General features: G+C 38.0%; 1 protein-coding gene across 2 annotated transcripts in view; it reads left to right on the top strand.

The window, feature by feature from the left end:
• LOC115442607 (chondroadherin-like) overlaps positions 1 to 20510 on the top strand; it is a 36441-nt gene extending 15931 nt beyond the window's left edge. For both annotated transcript variants that reach the window (XM_030167688.2, XM_037441565.1), the window contains exons 2-4: positions 17567 to 17660; positions 18238 to 18385; positions 19292 to 20510. In XM_030167688.2, the coding sequence (XP_030023548.2) occupies positions 17638 to 17660; positions 18238 to 18385; positions 19292 to 20350 (1230 nt within the window). In that variant the 5' untranslated portion in view covers positions 17567 to 17637 and the 3' untranslated portion in view covers positions 20351 to 20510. The remainder of the gene's footprint in view (positions 1 to 17566; positions 17661 to 18237; positions 18386 to 19291) is intronic.
• The last annotated feature ends 1413 nt before the right edge of the window (positions 20511 to 21923 follow it).

The raw sequence follows: 21923 nt of genomic DNA, 5'->3' as shown, positions 1-21923 counted from the left end.
TCTGATAGGGAGCGTTTAAATAGGGTACAGACCGGTAGTAGGAGACTTTCTGCACATTTTACTATAAAAATAGGTGGTATTAAGTCTGGTCCGCCCGATTTATTAATGTCTAAGGATTTAAGCAGCTTTAGAACTCTATCAGAGGAAATTTCTATCGAAGAAATCGAAATATTTACATCATGGTCTTTTAAAATTGAGTACTTGTAAGATCAGAGTCTGGTTGTTGAAATGTTGCATGGAAATAATCTGCAAATAAATTGGTTATTTCCTGCCCGTTTCTGCTACCGTTTCGCCATACCGCATTATATTTGGCAGAACAAATGTACATTTTTTGCTTTTAACATATGACCAAAAACTTCTTGGATTTGATACAATAGATGCTTCGATAATGTCAATATAATTATTAAAACAGGTTTGTTCTAACTCCTCTGCCCTCATTTTCAGCAAAGAGAAAGAATGATAATCAGATAAGTTGCCATACCTTTTGTATTTCGAGTGATACTTATGTTTTTCAGCCAGAATTTTAATCAGGGCAGTATTATACCACGGAGGGTATGACTGCCGTCTGACAGATTTGACAGGAATGAATTTATCCCTAATTTCATACAATTTTTCATAAAACGTGTTACTGCCTCATCCAACGCCACCGAACACAAATAATCATGCCAATCCACCTGAATAAGGGCATTATTTACACATTCATAGTCACCTTTATTAAACATATACTTTTTAGTAGAATTTTCATGTAATGTATGAAATTGGATGAAATTGGCCTGAATATGTAAAGTTTACGATGTACATCAACCGGCACTGCCAAAGCATTGTCAATCTCTTCAACTGTTAAGGTGCTGTTAGAAAAGACTAAGTCTAGCATCCTCCCATTTACGTTACGTATACCGTTAAATTGAGATAAACTATACGTACTGACGCAATCGAAGAATTCAACAAGCGATGAATCAGATATTTCCTCAGGTACTAATTCAGCACCATCAGGAGATTTGCACCATTTTACATCATTACCAAAGTTAAAGTCCCCCATTATTATGAACACATCAAGAGGATATGATGACATTAAATTATTTAAATTGTGAGTAAAGTTCAAGAGTTGTGTATTGAATGAGCTACCAGAATTTTCCTTACAAAGGTACAGTCCGCAAATATGTATATAATAAGTTACCGATGGTCTTAGCTTTTTAAAGTAATGGTTATCCAGATATCCTCTGTACTGCTACGCCAATCATACCTTTCCATTGCTACTAAGTCCTTTCTTACAGCTATCAATACGCCACCACCTAATTTTTGTAAAGTACGGGTATAATCGCGGTCGCGTCTCCAAACCAAATATCTTCCGTCAAATAATTCACAGCTATTTATACTATCTACTAGCCAAGTCTCTGTTATCACGATCACATCATACGAGTTTAGGCAGACATTCCGAAAGAAATTATTTGTTTTGTACGAAGTCCACGCACGTTCTGGTAATAAATATTAAGCGATGGCATTTTTTGCATTGTCATAATTACTAAATAATAACACAGATATTTACAATAGTTGCATATTATAGCCTGCTCGAGATTCCTAAAATATATATAATATAAATTCAATAGATTGTATCTAATAAGATCATTATATTGGGTGTGGGTAGTTATTAAAAATGATACAAACATTGAGTACAGAGTTGAAGCACAGTGTTTCATCGTGTGTCTTATCGGAGCGCACCTTATGAAAGGGAAAGTATAAATAACAATAGTATGAAACAAGTTATAATACGCACCAAACGACAATAAGCTACAATAGAACTTAGACCCTATTAATATACAATTATGGTAGGTTTTGGTGTAACTTACTTTGGGTGTGTAGAAAGAAAAATATAGATATTCGCTCTTAAACGCAACACATTGACACAGTGATAACTGGAATACGCACTTAGCACTACGAATGCAATGCATTCCAAACTTTTTGAACATCCAGATTAAAGTAATCACACTATTTTTTGCAAGTCGTTTTCTGATTTTATTATTAACATTGGCGAGGTGTCGTTTTTCTCACATGAATTTTTGAGTGTTTTACCCAGACATATTGATATCGTTTTTCGGTCGCGATCTTCTTCGTTTTGGATAGAAGTAGCTTGTTTCGCATAGTCAGATGATCGTTGACAAATATCCTGTAATTTCCAGGTAATCCAAAAATAATTTGATGTGAATGAATTTGATTTTGCAGCAACTCTGGCGGCCGCGATGAAATCTTCTTTAATGTATCTGTTATTAAAACAGACTATTATGGGTTTATTTTTACCTTTATCTCGTATTTGGACGCGAGTTATGAAATTGATGTTTGTCTTTACAATGGGATATTGAATTTTCTTACCGATGTGAGATAATATTTCTAATAGGTTCTCATTCTGGGTTTGTTCTATTCCTTTAATTTCAATGTTATTCATTCTAGCCCATTGGTCTTTAGAATGTGATTCCTCTTCTAATCTTTCGACCTGCGACTTAAGGACACTGATTTGTGTCTGAGCATTTTCAATCCGGGAAATGCGTAGCTCCATGCCTTTGATCGAGTCGTTAAAGTCTTATATTGACTTGTTTGATTCGCTCACGAGTGTTTTTAAATTAGTCATCTCAGTACGCAAAGACTTCACCTCGTCCATAAGAGACTCCAGTGGGGCCAGCTTCTTAGAAAGAGCTCTTATTTCCTTAACAATCTGCGATTCCGTGTCAACTTTTGGGGAGCTAGGTGGCTGAGCTGCACATGACTGTTTGCATTTGAGGCACCGCCAGGTCAGCTTACGGTCGCCTAGTTTCCGGAATCCTGCTTCTGTTATGCCAGCGCAATGGAAGTGCAAGACTTGAGAACATGCTGTGCAACTTACTCCTTCCGACAGCAAATCCCCACAGGCGCCACACTTGCGTGTTTCCATCGTATTATTTATTTGTGTTTAGGGAAAAACTTTGAGATGCACTGGTTTAATATTTAAATAAATTGGGTGATATCTATAGAACACGTTCGTACGCCGTTGAGCGTGCGATCGAACTGACCCAATAAATAATTTTACATAGAAATTTTGGAATGGAAAACATATTCTACTTACTCCAGATTTATGAAATAAGAATGAGTGATGAATGAATATGCAGTCGGATGTTCAGTTAGGAAAGCAGTAGAAAAAATTGCATAAGACTATGTAGCAATTGTCAAATATTTAGTACTGTGTAAGACATACTTCATCATCATCATAAAGTCCACTGCTGAACATAGGCCTCCCCCAAAGATTTCCAGACGGACCTGCCAAGCGTGGCGAGTATAGGCTAAAACCCCTTTTATGAAGGTATACTTAGTCACTTAAAATATTAAAATGCCAAAATTTTACAGAAGTGAATTATTAAATAATCATACAAAGGGAAAGTTAACCTATCAAGGAACAGCTCACTGCCAACATACCAACTACAGCATTAACATCTTTCTAGATGTTAATGCCGATACATTTAATATTTTTATTAAATGTATTTGCAGCAGTCAACTGCATACCGCCATCAATTTGTGTTCCATTAAAATTAGTATGGTTCTAAAGCATATCTCAATAGGGAAAGCTACATGTGAAACCCCGCAGAAATCGGTCATGTTTGCACGATGTGACATGTTGCGGTTTTCCTATAATTAATTGGCCCAATTTATCGGGTATAGAGAAATATTTTGATACATTTTCATAACTAGGTATGGGTAACTAAGGTATGTACTTCATACATTATTTTATTTTACTGTAATTAGGTAATAATTAGTGTCTACATGTGTGACATGCTTCGTTGTTTTATGAATCAATGCAACAAGTGGTGTGTATGTAGCATGTGCATATTATATTACATAAAATTTTAACAATAATTGAAATAAAAGCTCGTAATGTAAACAGAATTTCTACTACGTATTTATTTTTGATTATACAGGATTAAACTAATTTATTATTCAATATTATGCCCTGAACTCATTATTATTAAAGAAAGACTTTAAATATTATTCTTTTCAGTTCATATTCAAATATAAGTAAATAACAAATTCTTTTATGCACCATTTTGTCGTCGACCCGGCGAGGTTCTCGGACTTTAAATTCTCAATGCGAGACAATGTTAATTTCCTGGTATCTATTTCCAGGGAACGAGCACTGCAAAAGCCTGGTTCATGCCGTTCTTAGAGTTCCATAATACCTCCCAAACGCATAAACCAATTTGAATGCGATTTTTCTTATTTAAAGCCACTTTAATCAAGATGGTCCTTATCTATGCTCGAAGAGAATCTGTTTAAATCGTTTAGAGGCCATTCGCTTTTTTTTTCTTTGCATCGTTTCACAATGATATTCTCTTCAATAAAGGATTCTGCTAACGTATTTAAATTTATCGGCTTATACCAACAAACAGTTGAATTTTAATAATTTTAAAGGTCTAATGAAGCAGGAATGGTCGTCAGAGATGTCATAAATAATGAAATATTGACTTCCAGAGTTAGGTTTCGTTGCCCTAACAAACGTAACTATTAGAACAGTAATTTATGTTTTTAGTTTGATTACGGAAAGCGAACACAAGAATTATCAAGTATACGCCAGGTTGAGGCAATCCCTCGGGAATCCGGGATGGTCTACTACTATTAAATATTAGAAGGAGAGATGCTACGCCGTCTGTTACATACCTATTAGAAAGCATCGTACGTCTTAATTAAATGCTAACTGAGAAAAGTTCGTTACAGTTCTCCATAAATATATTATATGCAGAGCCTTATAATATGCACCTATAACAGGTTTTATTTTTATGACTCAAGTAAGGCGAAATAAAGTACAAAATGTAAAGTTTATTGGTATGAGATTAATATTGTCTACTCGTATTGTTGTTTGTTTATCTTTACTTATTTTATCCAAGAGGGAAATATTGAAAACTGCTTCGTCTATTTCTGTTTTAAACACATGTTATTTTTCGTTTTAATAGAAAATAAATCTAGACTAATCATGATTAGATTTCATCTAAAGTTTTAGGATTTTGAGCTCCATTTACATAAAAAATGCAGTAAGTCATTTAGGTAAAGAATTCTATCTAAATTACTGATTTTTTTCTTTGGGCATGGTGTATATGATTAAGCAAGCGCTAGTTCATATCTACACTCAGTATCATACCTATGGTTCTAACAAGCACCATCAATATAAATTTAAAATAATAAGATTTCATTTTAAAGTATATACATTCTTAATTTTACGGCTTAGATATAATCGTTTAAAGCATGAATGAACCAGATCAGAAAACAAACGTCGTTTAAAGGCTAGCTGTTGCGCTTCGTGTGGAGTGGAAGATTTCCGAATACTCAAGCAACCCTCTCTCCTTCCTAATGTATCCATAATTCTTCTTGAATGGTGATAGTTTAAGGGTCATGAAAGGTTACTTAACCTCAGTTTAACATCGACCCATTTTCCCGTTCGTCAATCGATACGATAAGAAAAAAAATTGAGAAAAGAAATAAGAAAACTACAAAATAATTCGGAATTGTAATCACAGATATTATGAGCTTAGCATTGTATTGTTATCACTTAAATTATAGATAAATTGCAGATTTATACTCCTTTCACGTATTTTAGTTAAATGCCAGTGAATTGACTTTTTTATTTTGATTATTAAAATAAAAAGTATAGTTAGTAACATTGAGTAAGTAATTTACTACGTAAGGTTAGTAAATGTATATATGATTAATAAATAGCATAAACAGTTTAAAAAAAAACCCACAGAGCACTAGGCTCTTTGCCAGCTGTAAAACTAGATATCAGGGGTTCTTTCTTTACGCTGAAACAAATGTTTATTTGTTCCGTAAATATTCATTTCGGGAGTTTGTGTTGTGGGACCGAAATTATTCGCGCTATCAACGACGCAGAACCTGTATTTATTCGAGGGTTCAAATCTATGTGCGTGAACAGTACCTAAGTAAATATTTATTATATTGAATTTATTTATTTTATATAAAAATATAGTACGAGCAATCGAACAGAACAAACAGCTCACCTTACGGCAAGCAATACGATGGGGTATAAACAAGAGCATCGTTACATAGCATTAAATTGCGCTCGTCACCTGAGACATTAGATATAAAGTTTCATAAAGCCTAGTAATTACATTGAGCACAATGTCCTGGAACACAATAGTGTTGGCACAGTATTACTTGGCGGGAGAATTAGACATTAGGTAGTCTGCTCAGCTACATTTGCAAAAGAGAGAATTACCTAGAAAAGGAAAATTAAAGAAAAAAAAATCCCTTGTCCTGGATAGGGGTAATAAAAGAAAAAAAAGGGAGAACTACCTATAAGTACTTAAAAGTAACAATAATAACTCTGCGATGCCGCAGGTACTTTACATTATCAGAGACCTTTTGTGATCGTCTAAATTTTTACATCCGGGAAGTAATTTATGAATCACACAATTAACTTTAAAAACAAATAGAAATTTATTTCGATTTAAAATAGAATTTGATGTTCTCATTTTAGGTAAAGTTTCGCGACACGGAAAAGTGGAATGACGTAAGTTGGTGAGTCTGCCTTTCAGCGAGTGAACGTGCAAAGCTTTTATTTTGCTCGGCATTGTTACAAGAATGCCAAGCTTGGAGTTGCGAGCCACTCTGAATGTTAATAAAGTGATAAAAAGAAAGGACGGCGTCCATCAGTTATTCATGTCATAACGATGTCTCCCTCGAAACTCTGTTAGCGCCGTAGTTGTAACGCCTGTGCCCGGAGCCTTTAGCGATATCTCTTGTAATGTACATTGTACAATGGCTGAAAGTCTTTTACTTTATTTGATATACAGGTTGTGGTTTGAAGAGCACACCGAGGTGTCCACAAATAAATTTTATATTTGTGTTCCGTGAATTTTGGTAGACTTTGTATTGTTAACACTTTTGGTCTGTTTTTATCTATTTCTATTATTATAATTTTTAAGCTATAGTACAGTGCATTACGGCATTATATATTTGCAATACTTAGCTATAAGTAATACTAAAGTACTGTTGAATCATTGAAATTATTTTAGGTGTTATTAAAATTTTGAACTACACTTAAACTTTTAATTAGTTTTGAGGGAAGTTATTATTTATTTATTTACCAAATTTACCGAAAGTACAATTTTCCTTATGAACAAAAACATATAACTCTTAGGTTGTAACAAATTACACTATTATAATGTATAAAAGATATATTGAATAACATCCAAAATATAGTCATACATTCTAGTTCTGATAAGTTATCAAGGTTTCTAAAGTAACACATACCAAAAAACAACTGTATAACGTATATTGACAAAATATGATTCCATAGTTTGAACACAACGTGTGGGTTAAATATTTGGTGCGTTCATGACCCAAATGGACTGTCCACAACTAACCCACTTAAGTACTTACAACTACAGTTAGTAACAGGGATTCCCACTTTGTGGACTTTGAAGACTAAGTTAGTTACTGTTGTACAGACTACGGACTGTTTGTAATATCACATCTTAGATCTTTTTAGGTCAAGGAGATTTAGCGTTGATATTAAAAGTGGCGCCTTTTACTTAGAAAGAGAAAAATATTTGAATTAATTGTCAGAGTTATTCGCGCTTAATTATCTACTGTTCATAACTGATAATGTTTATATATTTTTGTCTCTATTTACATATTAATGAAGTCTTATGTACGTGCTAATATTTCACGCGCTAACAAGTTTTCCCTTTCTTTGTATGAAATCAGCGTGGAAGCGGCGACCAAACTTCATTTGTCAGGCTTAATTAGCTCCTTTTTGTTTAGTTTCGTAACAATAATTATCCTGATTAATTACATCTTTGTGGCCGAATATAATTGAACATTAATCATAACGTGAAATTCTTACTCTCTGACCTTCTATAGGAAAAAGCATGAATGAAATTAATATTTTATTTATATAAACACTCTAAATGAAAGAAAGCTATTAAGTATTCTCTATGTATGTTATAAAATAATTTCTGTATTGTGTAATTCCTCGCATTTACTAATGAGCATAACTAAATTATTGATCATGAAATTAGGCATTTGTAACTGGCTCCCATTAAAACAGCAACAATTTTTAAAAATCCTAAACAGATATTAGATGACACACATAATCTCATGCTCATTCCAGTATAAGATTATACGTGTCAACATACAACGGCCCGTTTATCTTGGGATAATGGAAAATATCCTCTGGTTTATGCGTTACCGAAAACAATTTTACCTTTTCAACATTTGCGTAAATGTAAAGAATAAATTATCGTCGTGGTTTCACCTGCTAATGGAATTCGTAGTTATACGAATTTTAATTCAGAAATTCAGAATAGAAATGGCTAAAGAAATGGCGTATTGTTGAAATTTTAAAATTATATTCGTTAAAGTTAGTACCTACAACTCGCATGATGAATCAGATTACGTATCTTAATCACAATCGATAGAAAACAAAATATTTTATCTTAATAATAGCGCTTTTAGATCAAAACTCTTAAGGGATAATGAATATGGACGCGGCATGAGTGTCCGTTCCAAGCGTTGAAGATTATAAATTATAAACTAATTTTAGAGAACGACGCAACACTAACTCGTAAATTACAAAGTGGGCAGACCACGACGACCGAACTTTGTCAAGTTTCGTGTTCTCTCTCAATGGGCTGGCCAAGTCTAAATATTAGCTGATAGCATACTGTGCATACTGTAAATAGTTACCTAATTTTGGTTATGACTAATATTATGTTATTATTTAACAAAATTATATACATTTAGCTGGTATTTTGATATCGTTTTTTGCGTTTATTTAATGATGTCCTCTACGGTTTATTTGCCAATAGACAATAATTGATTTTTTCATGTCATGTGATCCTATATAGTTTGCCGCATTTTGATCTTTTTAACCTGTCACATGACGTATAGCTTAACATATAGTCTCAGAACAAGCAATATAGTGCTCTTTATACCAAAGAGAATTATAATATATATGGAAACTTTATACTTTCAGTATTTTTATGCCACAAACCGCCGTGTAAAGACTGGGAGGCCTAAGGAACATCTGCTGTTCGTACTTTCAGCATAGTGTATAATTATTAGGGCACATATATTTGAGGTGTGTTCATGGCTTTTTTCAATACAAATATCAGTTTTCAGTCAAACGGATCAACGTAAGTAATCGGGCGGTAAAATTTTAACAATAGTTTTAAATGCAATTATATTATTATAGTACATTGACCTGATTGCTACAATCCCCTTTAATATTTCGTATTTATTAAATTAAGTAGTGGGTTGTAAATAAGGGTTTCATATTAAGGGATTATATATACTGCGTATGGGAAATCTTACGCTTATTATAATCTATCCGTATATAAAGTTTTACATTTATTATCATCATGAATTTTATTCATTTTGTTGACACTTATAAAGCTATTATTGGTATCATAATTTCAGCCGGGAATCACCACTGCTGGACATAGCCATATTATTGGTATATATAGATATAATTGTAAAGTTTATCTGTGTTAGTATTTGATCGTATTTTCTTTGATAATACAAGCCTTTAAAGCCCGCGTGTGTTAGACGGTTTATTTAAAATGTTAAATTAGGTTATTTTATGGCTTCGTAATTCCAATATATTATATATCTAATTGGAGACGATAATGAAATATTGCGAAGGTTTCATTCTTATTGATCATCGTTACAAAATAAATTGTATCATTTATACCGTAAGGATCATTTTGCCTTGAGGGTGGCGGTGGCCAAGATGAAGGCCAAGAACACCGCCCCAGGGCCCGACGGCTTGCCTGGAAAAGCCTGGGTCCTGGCCTTGGGGGCTCTCGGGCCTCGACTTCAGAGGTTCCTCACGGCATGTTTGGAGAGGGGCCAGTTTCCACTTCGTTGGAAGGCGGGGAAACTGGTCCTCATCGTGAAGCAAGGGCGCCCCGCGGACAGTCCGTCCGCATACCGGCCCATCGTCCTGCTCGACGAGGTGGGCAAGCTCTTCGAAAGAGTTATTTCAGACCGCCTCGTCGGGCACCTGACGAGGGTTGGGCCGGATCTTGCGGACAGCCAATTTGGCTTCCGTAGAGGGCGCTCTACTGTGGATGCCATCGTGCGCGTGAGGTCTCTCGCGACGGGGGATGCTGTTTCCCGGGGTAGGGTCGTCTTGGCGGTATCGCTTGACATCGCCAATGCCTTTAATACCCTGCCCTGGAGTTGTATCAGGGAGGCACTCCGGTATCACCGGGTGCCGACCTACCTCCGTCGCGTTGTCGGGGCCTACTTGACGGATAGGGCCGTCATTTACCCCGGTCGCCAAGGGGAATGGATCAGGTGAGAGATGTCGTGCGGTGTTCCCCAGGGTTCGGTTCTGGGGCCGCTCTTGTGGAACATCGGATACGACTGGTGCTGCGCACCGACCTCCCGAGCGGCGTCAGCGTGGTATGCTACGCTGACGACACGCTAGTTTTGGCTCACGGGGGGTCGCATCAGGCGGCGGTCGACGCGGCTACAATTGGGGTTGCGACAGTCGTTGAGAGAATCCGGCAACTGGGACTTAAGGTGGCGCTGCACAAATCCGAGGCCATGTGCTTTCATGGCCGGGGGAACGCGCCACCTCCGGATCTCCAGATCACGGCGGGGGGGGTTCACATCGGCGTCGGGTCGACGATGAAGTACCTGGGACTCGTCCTCGACAGCCGATGGAACTTCAAGGAGCACATCCGCCTTTTGGCTCCCAGGTTGGTAAAATTCACCTGCATAATGCGGCGTCTTTTGCCAAACTTGGGGGCCAAATGTTCCCTGCCGGCGGCTCTACGCAGGAGTCGTGCGGTCCATGGCCCTGTACGGTGCCCCCGTATGGTCCGCAGCTGTGGCGCGGCGGCAAGGCCGCTTTCTGAACGCGCCACAAAGAGCGATGGCCATACGGCTGATACGGGGATACCGCACGATCTCCTGCGAGGCGGCGGGCCTCCTTGCCGGACTACCGCCATGGGGTCTCGAGGCGAAGGTCCTTGCGTCACTGTATGTGTGGCGCGGGGAGGCGTAGAGCCGGGGCGTAGCTCCGCTACCGCGACAAATTGCCGCGCGGCGGACGGAGCTCCGGCAGAACCTCATGGCGGAATGGCGACAACGACTGTCGCAACCCTTGGCTGGGCACGCCACGATAGCGGCGGTAAGTCCCTCTTCGAGGTGTGGCTGACGAGACGTCACGGCGTCCTCTCATTCCGGACGACGCAGGTACTGACCGGTCACGGCTGCTTCGGCAGGTACCTGTATCGGATCCGGGTGGAGGATACGCCCGCGTGTTTTACTGTGCGGATCGGCCGGAGGACACGGTGGAGCATACGGTGGAGGTGTGCCCAGCTTGGGCTGAGCACCGCCGTGTTCTCATAACGGCCATCGGTGGCGGAGACCTCTCGCGTCGGGGCCTGGTAGAAGCCATGCTCCGGGGCGAGAGAGTGGGACGCAGTCACCTCCTTCTGCGAGGACGTGATGCTCGCAAAGGAGGTGGCGGAACGGATACGGCGCCAAAGCGCCCAACGTCCCATCCGCCACGGCAGACGCACAAGACGCGGGCGTCGAACGTCTGCTGAGGATCGTCGGCCTCCGTAGGCGCGGACCGTCGGGTGACGAGCATTGGGTAGCTCGTCGCCCGAAACACCCCAACGGCCCGTGTGTACGGCGCGTAGTGTTCCACGCGCGCCTCGAAGAGCAGTGTCAGTATAATTTGCGGGGCCCTTTAGGGCCGGTGCCTGCCTAGGTCTCAATGCCACCGGATCTTGGACCTAGGCACATAGGCAAAGGATGGGAACACCGTAGGTTCTTAGTCAGTAAAAGTCTGACACGCCCTCCCGCCCATCCCAAGGCGGGAGATAGTCAACTGACGATTTAACTACGTAAAAAAAAAAAAAAAAAAAAGGATCATTTTGCCCATTCTCATTTGCGTTCTCTGAGAAATAACATAAGAAGCGTACATTTTAAGATTCGCATCGTGACCTATTTTTTCTGTCAACAAAATATATTTATCTCGAATATTTTATGTAAGAAACGAAATCAATTTCATTTAGGATAATAATAATTAATGATCTCCGTTCAGTGTAACCAGCATTAAAGTATCTCTACCATGAACATCAAATAAGTCGTTATTGAAAGTTCCTTGAGTAATAATCTATTATACCTTGAAGTAATTATAAATATAGTTGTTGGTTTTTATATTAAGTCTTATATTAGTCTTCTTACTTTTAATAAATGTAGAATAGTGAATATTGTAAAAAAATAGATTTTTATCAGTAAACTATGTTAGCTAATTCAAATAGTTGTATTACAATTAAAACTTTGAATAATATTATTCAGGTCTAATTACGATCTAGATGTAAGTATACTGTATATTGTATAATATTCTAGCGAGACATAGCATTATATCTGTGGAATGATATACAATATCTAAAACCGTCTTTGTTAGTGTGAGCTATAAGTATTTTATTATACTTGGAATTCAAAGTTAAAATATAAGTTAGTCGAGAAAGCTCGATCATAAAAATAATCAAAGTATATTTTACTATCATTTTTGTTTTTTTAAAGTATTCTTTCAGAATAATTTCATCCAACGCACTTTGTACCTCTATTCAAATTGAAAAGTCATCTTACCACGCAGTTATGACGATAGATTATACTAACGCGTTTCCAACCTTATAGCGATATGCTCAAACTGTGGAAGTCTACGTATCAGACTGGTAGAAGTTAAAGAATTGGGCACACGCAGTGATGCACAGTCCAGAGGGTGATGATATCGTTTACTGTGAAAAACATTCCAACATTTCACTGTATAAGTTTAAATATGATCACAACATACCACTGGTTTCGTGCCGTCTAAGTAAGTATAACCATAGCTTTACAAACTATATTCTTTTACTATATCCATATCACTAAAAAAAATATCATACTTCAAAACGAAACGTGTAATAGACACTGGGTTTTAAAACACAACAGTTGACTGAATAACTGTAGCGAACCATTTTTCCGTAAAAGCAATAACCCCCGTAGAGGGTTTGTTCCTGCTGCGATGACACGGCCCGCCACTCGGATGATTGATCGTAGTGCCGGAAACCAATTAAACTTGTCCACTACACTGGCTGAAGTAAAATTTAGTAAGATATATGGACGGTAAACACTCCATTAATGTCTGCGTTGTTGATTACTTATTGTACCTAATCTGAATAATGGATTTGCATTTTCTGTACTTCGTAGATTGTAGACTTATGTGCTTATGTGAACACAATGAATTGCTGTAAGATGAAAAGTAGTATATACCTCTAGTGAATACCCTATATTTAGTCACTAAATGAAAAATACCGTTAAAGCATAATAAAATAATTTGACTGTATCAAAATATTGTATTACACTGTTCGAAATATGTGAAAAATAACGCATGAAAGGTTTGAAACACGTACGCCTCGTTAGCATCGGTTCTGTTATTTTGTTTACAATCTAAATAATAAATCGTTCAATTATTTCGAAGGCTCGTCTTTTTCCCGTAAAGTAACAAAGTTGGGGACGAATGTTTGTTTATTTTGTTCTAAGACATCGTATTCATAATATCTTTCGTGTACAATTTAGTCGTGGCTTTGTTTAAAAGCGTGTGCGTTTTGGGCTGGCGTCGTAATGGCGCTCTCGGGGACCATTCTTGGCTGTGGAAATCTTCGCACGACGTAGCACAAAACATGTTCCTACAATTTTAAGTTTTTGGCGTACAGCTCTGGCATTATTCAAAATGTTTTGTATTACAAGGAAGCGCCGCCGATGTTTATAAAATGTAACGTGTAGGTTTTTCTTGTGTTCTTCGTTCCATCATTCCCGGACGTTTCGTAGTTTATATTGTTTTTCTCCGGTTTTTACATGGAAATTGTATCCGAAAAGGAATATTCAAATTGGCATTAACAACGTTTTAATACATTCAGTATTATTCAGTGAGTAATAAAATATTCATCAAATGGAATAAAATGGATTTTTAAATCTTTATTACAATTGACTTAAAGAGTTCCAATCATATTTTAACCTAGATATGTGTATCTGCGTTAAAATACGACTACATCATTAAGGCCCTCACCAGAACAGACGGCATTGAGTATTTGTTCTATACTTTTATGGCGCAAGAGTTTCGGGCGCGAATATGCAAAGTAGTATGAATATTACAAATATTTTATATAATATTAAAATTTTAGGCCTTTTTAAATTTTTATACCACCGAAGTAGTCTTTATTAAATTGTCTATTTAATAATATTGCAAACAATGTATGTATACTTCAGAAGATGCACGGAATTAACAATTTTCATTATGAAATTAATAAAACAAAATATTCACAGTGTAAAAAAAGTTAAATAACAAATATTGCAGTAGCTTTATATATGGTTAGCGCGCTATTTTGCTGGGGGGCTTGAATTTAAATGATAGATTTATTTTTCTATATGTAAAATAATAAATAAAACCTATGTTAACAAAGAAAAAAAATTAAAGGTGCTGATATGAAGGCGATTTGATTACTTGTATACCTATTGTTGTGGGTGTATACGAAAATATTGTGTACTTAGTTACGTAATTTACCGTTTTTAGGTTGGTGACCCGTTCATTTCGGAATGAAGTACTCATTGTTAATTAAAGAAATATTGATCAGCTACAATCATATGTACCAAACAAATACAACAATAGAAGTGCTATATATTTTTAAAAATATAATGTGTTCCTATAAAAGATGCGAATAGGTTTTCGTAAGGCTGAAAGCAGGCGGGTCTGTCTTATCAAGACTTCGTTTTCAATTTCCGTTTAAGTATAATTGAATCTTGAAAATAATGTTCACTTTTCTCTCACTATGTAAAATGAATACTTTAAAATATCTTCGGTGTTTAAATTTCAATCGCATCCTTATGTCTATGTCGGTGGCAAGGACTGTGGATTTGGAGGTTCTGAAATGTATTCCCATGGAATTACATTTGGAGCGATATTTCAGCCGGTTGAATTTGTAAAAACCTGAGCCAAACTGTTTTAGCAACATCTGAAAGTAGTGTGCGCCGACCCCTCGGGATTCGGAAGGAATGAATATGGTTTCAAGCCTGCACTGTGTATTACCGGCGCATTGTGTACGAACATACACTAGACAGAGTTCTCTGTAGAGAGCGACGCACTTATTTACATAGCTATGTATTAATTACAGCGAAGGAGAGAAGATAGTCTCGCTGACTTATTTATATTAGTAGTTAGTTAGACAGGACTCATATCCTTGTTCCGGGTTAATTTACTAAATGATTTTTACAATGTTTTTGAAATCTGTAGGTTTATTAAGTATTCTTACCGACTAATGAACATACATTATTTTTACTTTCGCTTTCTCCTTAGAATTAATATTTCAGTTAATTTAAATGAAACATACGAAATAAATTAGCCAGAGGTTGTATGTTTTTGAAAATTGTTTTATATTTTTTTAGAAATGGTTTCAATTTCCCTCTAAAGGTGTGAGTAGCGTTGTTTGTTTGTTTGTGAGTAATTATTCACTGCTTTAGTTAAGCATTCCTAAACTGTTGAGGTTGAATGTAAAGTTAACGAATACATGTTTCACATTTATTTTAAAAGGCACTTCAAATGCGAAACGCATTAGTTTTTCTAGAAAATAAATAACACGTCCTTGTAAGCGAAGCTGGTTCGTGTACAGAGAATTCTTTTAGACTGGGTGAAACATAAACGTTATACGGGGAAAGTCTTTTAATTAAAAAGAAATCATAAAACATTCTTCTTACAATAAAATCATTCCATTAATGGTACCTATAGTCTTTAGCCAGTTATTTTTGTTACAAAATATTATTTGACACCATTATTAACTAAGTTCGTATGACTTGATGGTTGCTTAAGCCTAACAGGTAACGAAGGTTTTAATGTGAAATAATCAGGTTATATAAAGTGTCGTTGCCCTTAAACACTTTAAAGAGACTGCCCACAACATCTTTTCATACTTTGACCGTGCGAGGAAGGTGTCAGGCAAAATAATATCTTTATATAGAAAGTATGAGAAACCCACTAATCGTTCCGTCGCCGACCAACACCGTCGCGTTCCATGCATGGACCGTCAATAATTGTTAGCGAGAATATTTTGCCATCACTAAAACCGTTATGCAGGGGTTTGCTACACTGTTGATACGTTCCAGTGGGCGTATTAGTCAGTTTCGTAATTATTTCCGAGCCTGATACGTTCATAGCACGGTCGTAGTAAGAAACGGTGTAGTGGACAGACTCCAAATCTAAAAAAGCGACTACGATTCCAAGCATCGTAACGTAAGAGAAGGCGTTTTGCATTTAGACTTTTTTTTATAGCTCCGACGGATAAATGAGCAAATGGCTTTTGTGGTGTTAAGGGATCATTAACATTCATGAACATTGAACAATCACGTAGTATAGTCATGGATGCATTGCAAGACTTAAAGCATAAAGCATAGGAATAAGGAAAGTGCGTGAGAAGGTCGCTATTTGAACTTCCAAAAATCCCACTTCCCAAAAGACACGCAATAGCAAAGCTATGTCTTCACGGTGGTTTCCCACAAGATAGGCAGTGGTAATAACCAGGTGGAATCGGCTCATTCATGTAGTAAAGAAATATTATTATTGTCTTTGCTCTATCACGTTAAAAATGAAATCGGATACAAACACAAGCACACAGAGTAGGATTTCTTCATATGTGTTGCTGTGTTTGTAGATGCTTCGAGCACAAAGGCTAAATCCGAATTAATACACGTAGACACAAAGTAAAGCAGTTTCCTAACGTACTCACGAAAATGATTTTTTAAGTTAACTTAATTTTATTTGTGTTCTTATTCTCTACGGGGCGTCTGAGCGGACTGCTTGGCCTAATTGGCTTTTAGAGTAATCCGACCTTGTCGGCGACGGACGGTTTGACCTGTCTGTATTATTTTTCATTATTAGATTCTATTCAGATGATTAGTGTTCTATGAGTGGTGGCTGTTGCGATGTTTCAACGGTTAATTTTACTAGTGTAATAATTCGTGGCAACAAATTGACAGCATTCGCCTAAAATCTAAATTGCACCTCTCTGTAATGTCAACCTCCATGTGCGTTTTCAAGACTTGTGTAATCTAAAAGGGGATTCGCAATGCCTATAACATATTATTCACCCACAAGATACGTTGATGCTTTCCTCAATATTACATTATTCATGCTTTCACAAACAACTAACAAGGGAGCACGCAACATAATATGACATTGACATTTTACAACCAACGGTAAACGCCCTGTAATTGATTGATATACAATGTTACCTTTTCGTAATATAAACTGTAGCATGTGATTTTATTCATACATAATACTACAAATTGCTATATAACCAATAATTTTATTTTAGTTTTAACAAATTTAATTTAATAATGATGACTGATATTGAAACAAGCTTTCTGAAATAACTTATAACGTGGTTATAAAGTATAAATAAAAGCGAACATATTCGATAGTCAGGTTGGATATTGATAGATTGTTTTCAATTTTAAACTTACAATTTGTCGGCAGGAGTTAGCTGTATGATGGAGGTGTACAGGTGAGGGCGACCGGCGGGCGGAGCGCCCCCCCTGCGCCCGCCCATGGCGCCCGCCTTAACATTCACGTAATTGTTTCTCATTTAATTATTTAACATTTTTTATTTTACTATTTGTTTGTGCATGCAGCGGCGATAGCCTAGTTGGGTGTGGAACGGACTGCCGAAACGAATGTCCGCAGGTTCAAATCACAAGGGCACACACCTCTGACTTTTCTAAAAAATCATGTATGTATTCTTTGTGAATTTATCGTTCGCTGAAGGAAAACATAGTGAGGAAACCGGCACATCTAAGAAGTTCTCTATAGGAACTTCGAAGGTGTGTGAAGTCTACCCATCCGCACTAGGCCAGCGTGGTGGACTAAGGCCTAATCCCTCTCAGTAGTAGAGGAGACCCGTGCTCAGCAGTGGGCAAGTATATAATACAGGGCTGATATTATTATTGTGCATGCAAGAATACTCATGTGTGTCATTAATTTTTAGGTCAAGCAATAAATTATAAATAATTTATACGCCTAAAAAAGTCACTCTCACTTTGGTAATTGGTATTGATTAATAAAAATGTAATCGAGCACCGGTTCGTTCTTAATTATTGGTGATTTTCTTAAATGAGGATCGCAAATAATGTGTTTATCATATATTGTAGATGGGTGGTGCGTTGGCTGGCGACGGCGGGCGCGTGGGCGGTGCTGTGCGGCTTGGGACATGCGCACACGCCGCCGCAGTTGCAGCTCCCGCTCACCACGCTCACGCCACCCTGTCCCACGCACTGCATTTGTCTCTCGCAGTCGCAGGTAACTAATACCATTGATAAAATCAGGAATTAAAAACAACATGTTCATTGAATAAGCAAACTTATCGGGTAGGTAGATAAAACAATATACTAATCGAAATAATGGAAAATATGTTAACTATGTTATTTGTCTAGTCTCTATTTGGCAAATTCAATAAATATATTGTACAATTCAATACGGCTAAATGCCACTAATTAAACAGAAGTTCGTATTTTAATATTCAAATGCAACGGGGGTATATGTTTGTGGTAACAAAATGTATAGTACTTGATTCTGCTAAATAAATTGAAGCTGCAACGTTGATGTTTTATATTATCAACGTAGGTACCAGGGTTGAAGCAAATTGTTATTTGTTTTGGTCCATTATTTGCGAAGCTTAAGTTTGGAACAATTCAATCAAAATATGGAATATGCCTGTGTGCGTGCACAATAGTATTTCGGGAAGGATTAATTTTATTGACACGACAAACTGTGGAAATGGCGTTTAGCCTGTGACATCACAAAATTGGAAATTCAATTATAGTTACCTTTCGGTCAATATTATTGTTTATTTTTTGTTTCGACTTCTGTCCTTTTATATAGTTTTGTAAATTAGAGATTGTATTTTGATTTTGGAAGTAACATTAGTTAGTTCATTTTATTTATATTTGTAATTTAACCCATTTATAACACGTACCCGAATGAACGAGATGCTATTATTTATAGATGAATGAATGTAAAAGAAAGAGAATATATGCCAAACCAAAATTAATTGAAACCGAGATTTCAATGAGTTGTTAATGTTGCCGCTAACTCCCTAGTTTGTGAATCTTCATTGTCAGTCTTTCTAGGGTCGTCCATGGCCTGAGTTTATCCATCTTAAGTAGCGTCGTAAATTGTTAGATACAAAGATTATTTAATTTACAGGTAGTATGCAACAGCGCAGCATTACGCGGGGTGCCATCGGCACTGAGTCCGAGCGTGACGCAGTTGTCATTGTCGCGCGCCGATCTACGCGTGTTACGCTCCGACGCCTTCGCACATCTGCGGCAACTTCGGCGTCTGGCGCTCGACGCGTGCAACCTGACGCGCATCCGGCCCTTTGCCTTCCGCGGCCTGCCTCGCCTGCGCGAGCTGTACATCCAACACACGCCGCTTGCCACCGTCGATGCCTTTGCGTTTGCAGCCCTCCAGAACATTACATCTATTGTCCTGACGCACAACAGGATAGCACAGATAGAAGGCTACGCTTTCGCTGGAACCAACTTTATTAAACTTATATCGTTACGAAACAATCCAGTTAAACGGATATTGGCACATGCGTTCTCTGGACTTAATGACGTCTCCCAGATTGAGCTACCCTCAGGAATCAAGTCTATAGAACCGCAAGCCTTTGCAGGTCTTGAAGGTGTCGGTGTTTTAGAACTCGCTTACATGGATCTGCCATCACTTCTTCCGGATACGTTCAGAGGCTTAATGCGAGTGGGGCGATTGGCGCTGCGTGAGTCAGACCTCGGCATCATTCGAGTCGGAGCTTTCGACGGCTTACAGAACGTAGATACGTTGGAAATCTGTAATAACAAAATTGATGGCGTCGAGGAACTTTCACTGGTACAGAATAATAGCGTACGTTTCTTCAAATTGACAGGCAACCACATGTTGGATTCCCCAGAGTCCGTCGTTCTTGAGGTGGATAATTTAGTAATACGGGGGAATCATTTACCGTGCGAATGTGGTCGTGACCCTCTCGCCAATCCGCTTGCGCTGACGCAAGATTTCGCAGAGGAAAATTATTGCATTTCACCGTTAAAGGTGCGCGGCCGCAGCTTGGCTAGCGCTGCGAGTGGCGGCGCCGGGTGCAGAGGTGACGTTGGCGGCAGCGCGCGAGCCCGGGCCGCGGCCGGGGCCGGCGCGCCGCGAACCCCACGACTGGCGGAGTGGCGTCTAGCCCTCACTGCGGCCACTCTCGCCTTGTTCGCGAGCTAACCGCACTACGGTGTTCATTTATGTGTGATCTACCAGTTTGTAAATATTGTAATATATGCAAGTACCTAAATATAACAATGCGAAATTTTACATTAAAAGGGTCCGTTCATTGTGTATACGTTGGACCATGAATAAAATTTGCCTTTGGAAATGGCCGTTTCATTGTGTTTTGTTATAGCCTACCCTCACGTAGCTTCCTGGTGCAAATATTTCGAAATGTAATCGTGTGTAAAACGAAGCAGTAAATTGCATTTTTTCTACGCTTGGTAAAGTTATATAAATGTCTATCAAGTATAAAGAGTTCGTCCAATATTATTGATTATCGATTATTATTAAAATGTTCGCACATTAAAATTTATATAAGTATAAAAATAGAGTTTATCTGTATTTCTAGTCAATTAGCAGACGCCATCAGATAGCGGCTGAGTAATGTGCTGTCGGGCGGGAGTTGTGCGCGAGACGTCGTCGCCGCCCGCTCGCTCTTCCACGACACCGTCCGTTGTCTGCCCACCCAACGCGGAGAAATATCGCTTTTTCTTAGATCGGACCGATAACTAGCACAAGGATTCACGCTATAAACTTAAAATATTAACTTACTTGCAAATATTATTACTCAATACATGTTTTTCTTGTTTAACAGATTATTTTAGGATGTATTCTTACAAGGAGATATCAAAAATTGTGCTTCGCATTGACAACCTATTTAATAACATGTCATTACTGAGTAGTGTAAGTTTATTCATGTGATGAATGGGCTTAATTTGTTTGGCAACGGACGGTATGCGTTAACAACGATCAGATCTTGCGGCACGGCACAAGTTTGTCCGGCACGGCACGGCTTAGGGCGGCATAGCGCGGCGCGGCGCGTGCGAGCGATGGCGCGTGATGTTGCAGCTCCAATACACACGTATCGTCTATCGATTGTCGACACAACGCTTCACGGCTCATTAGTGCGTTATCGATCGCACCAGTGTTACACTCCACACTCCCGTGTTTACAGTCCATATTGGCGCCCAATATTTTGTCGAGATTCCAAACCAAATAAACAGATTGCCAATTTTGTAACCTAACTTTCAATTATTTACACATCAAAGTGATTTTCCGTTCCATTTCGTTAAATCCTGCCCGTAATGCTCTTGTGAATACTGAAAGAAAGAGAAAACTTTTCCCGAGTTGATATTACGCGGCTTTTCCCAATTTCTATAACTTCTTTTTGCCTTTACCGGTACGTCAACATATTTATTTTGACGAGCTCACATAACATTGTTATGAGGTAAACAAAAACGATTTATACTTACTTAAGCTATTTAGTGGAAGGAAAATGAATCATGACGTATCTCGTTTGAAAAACTGGATGATTAGAAGGAAGCTACGCGCTACGATGCGGCGCGGCGTGGCGAGTGGGCGAGCTGCGAATTGCCCTAATGATCTACGTGTCCATCTGCAGCTGACGGTTACAATTCGGAAAAAGAGAGCCATTAATACAAAATGTAACAGTAACGACCCTTTATTTCTGCAATGACACGAACATATTTTTCACTTTTAGTAATTCCAATCGTGGATATTAAAATTT

The sequence above is a fragment of the Manduca sexta genome, chromosome 22 (assembly GCF_014839805.1).
Source record: "Manduca sexta isolate Smith_Timp_Sample1 chromosome 22, JHU_Msex_v1.0, whole genome shotgun sequence".
NCBI lineage: Eukaryota > Metazoa > Arthropoda > Insecta > Lepidoptera > Sphingidae > Manduca > Manduca sexta.
Note: the sequence above shows the minus strand (reverse complement) of the source record. Positions and strands in the feature narration are given on the sequence as shown.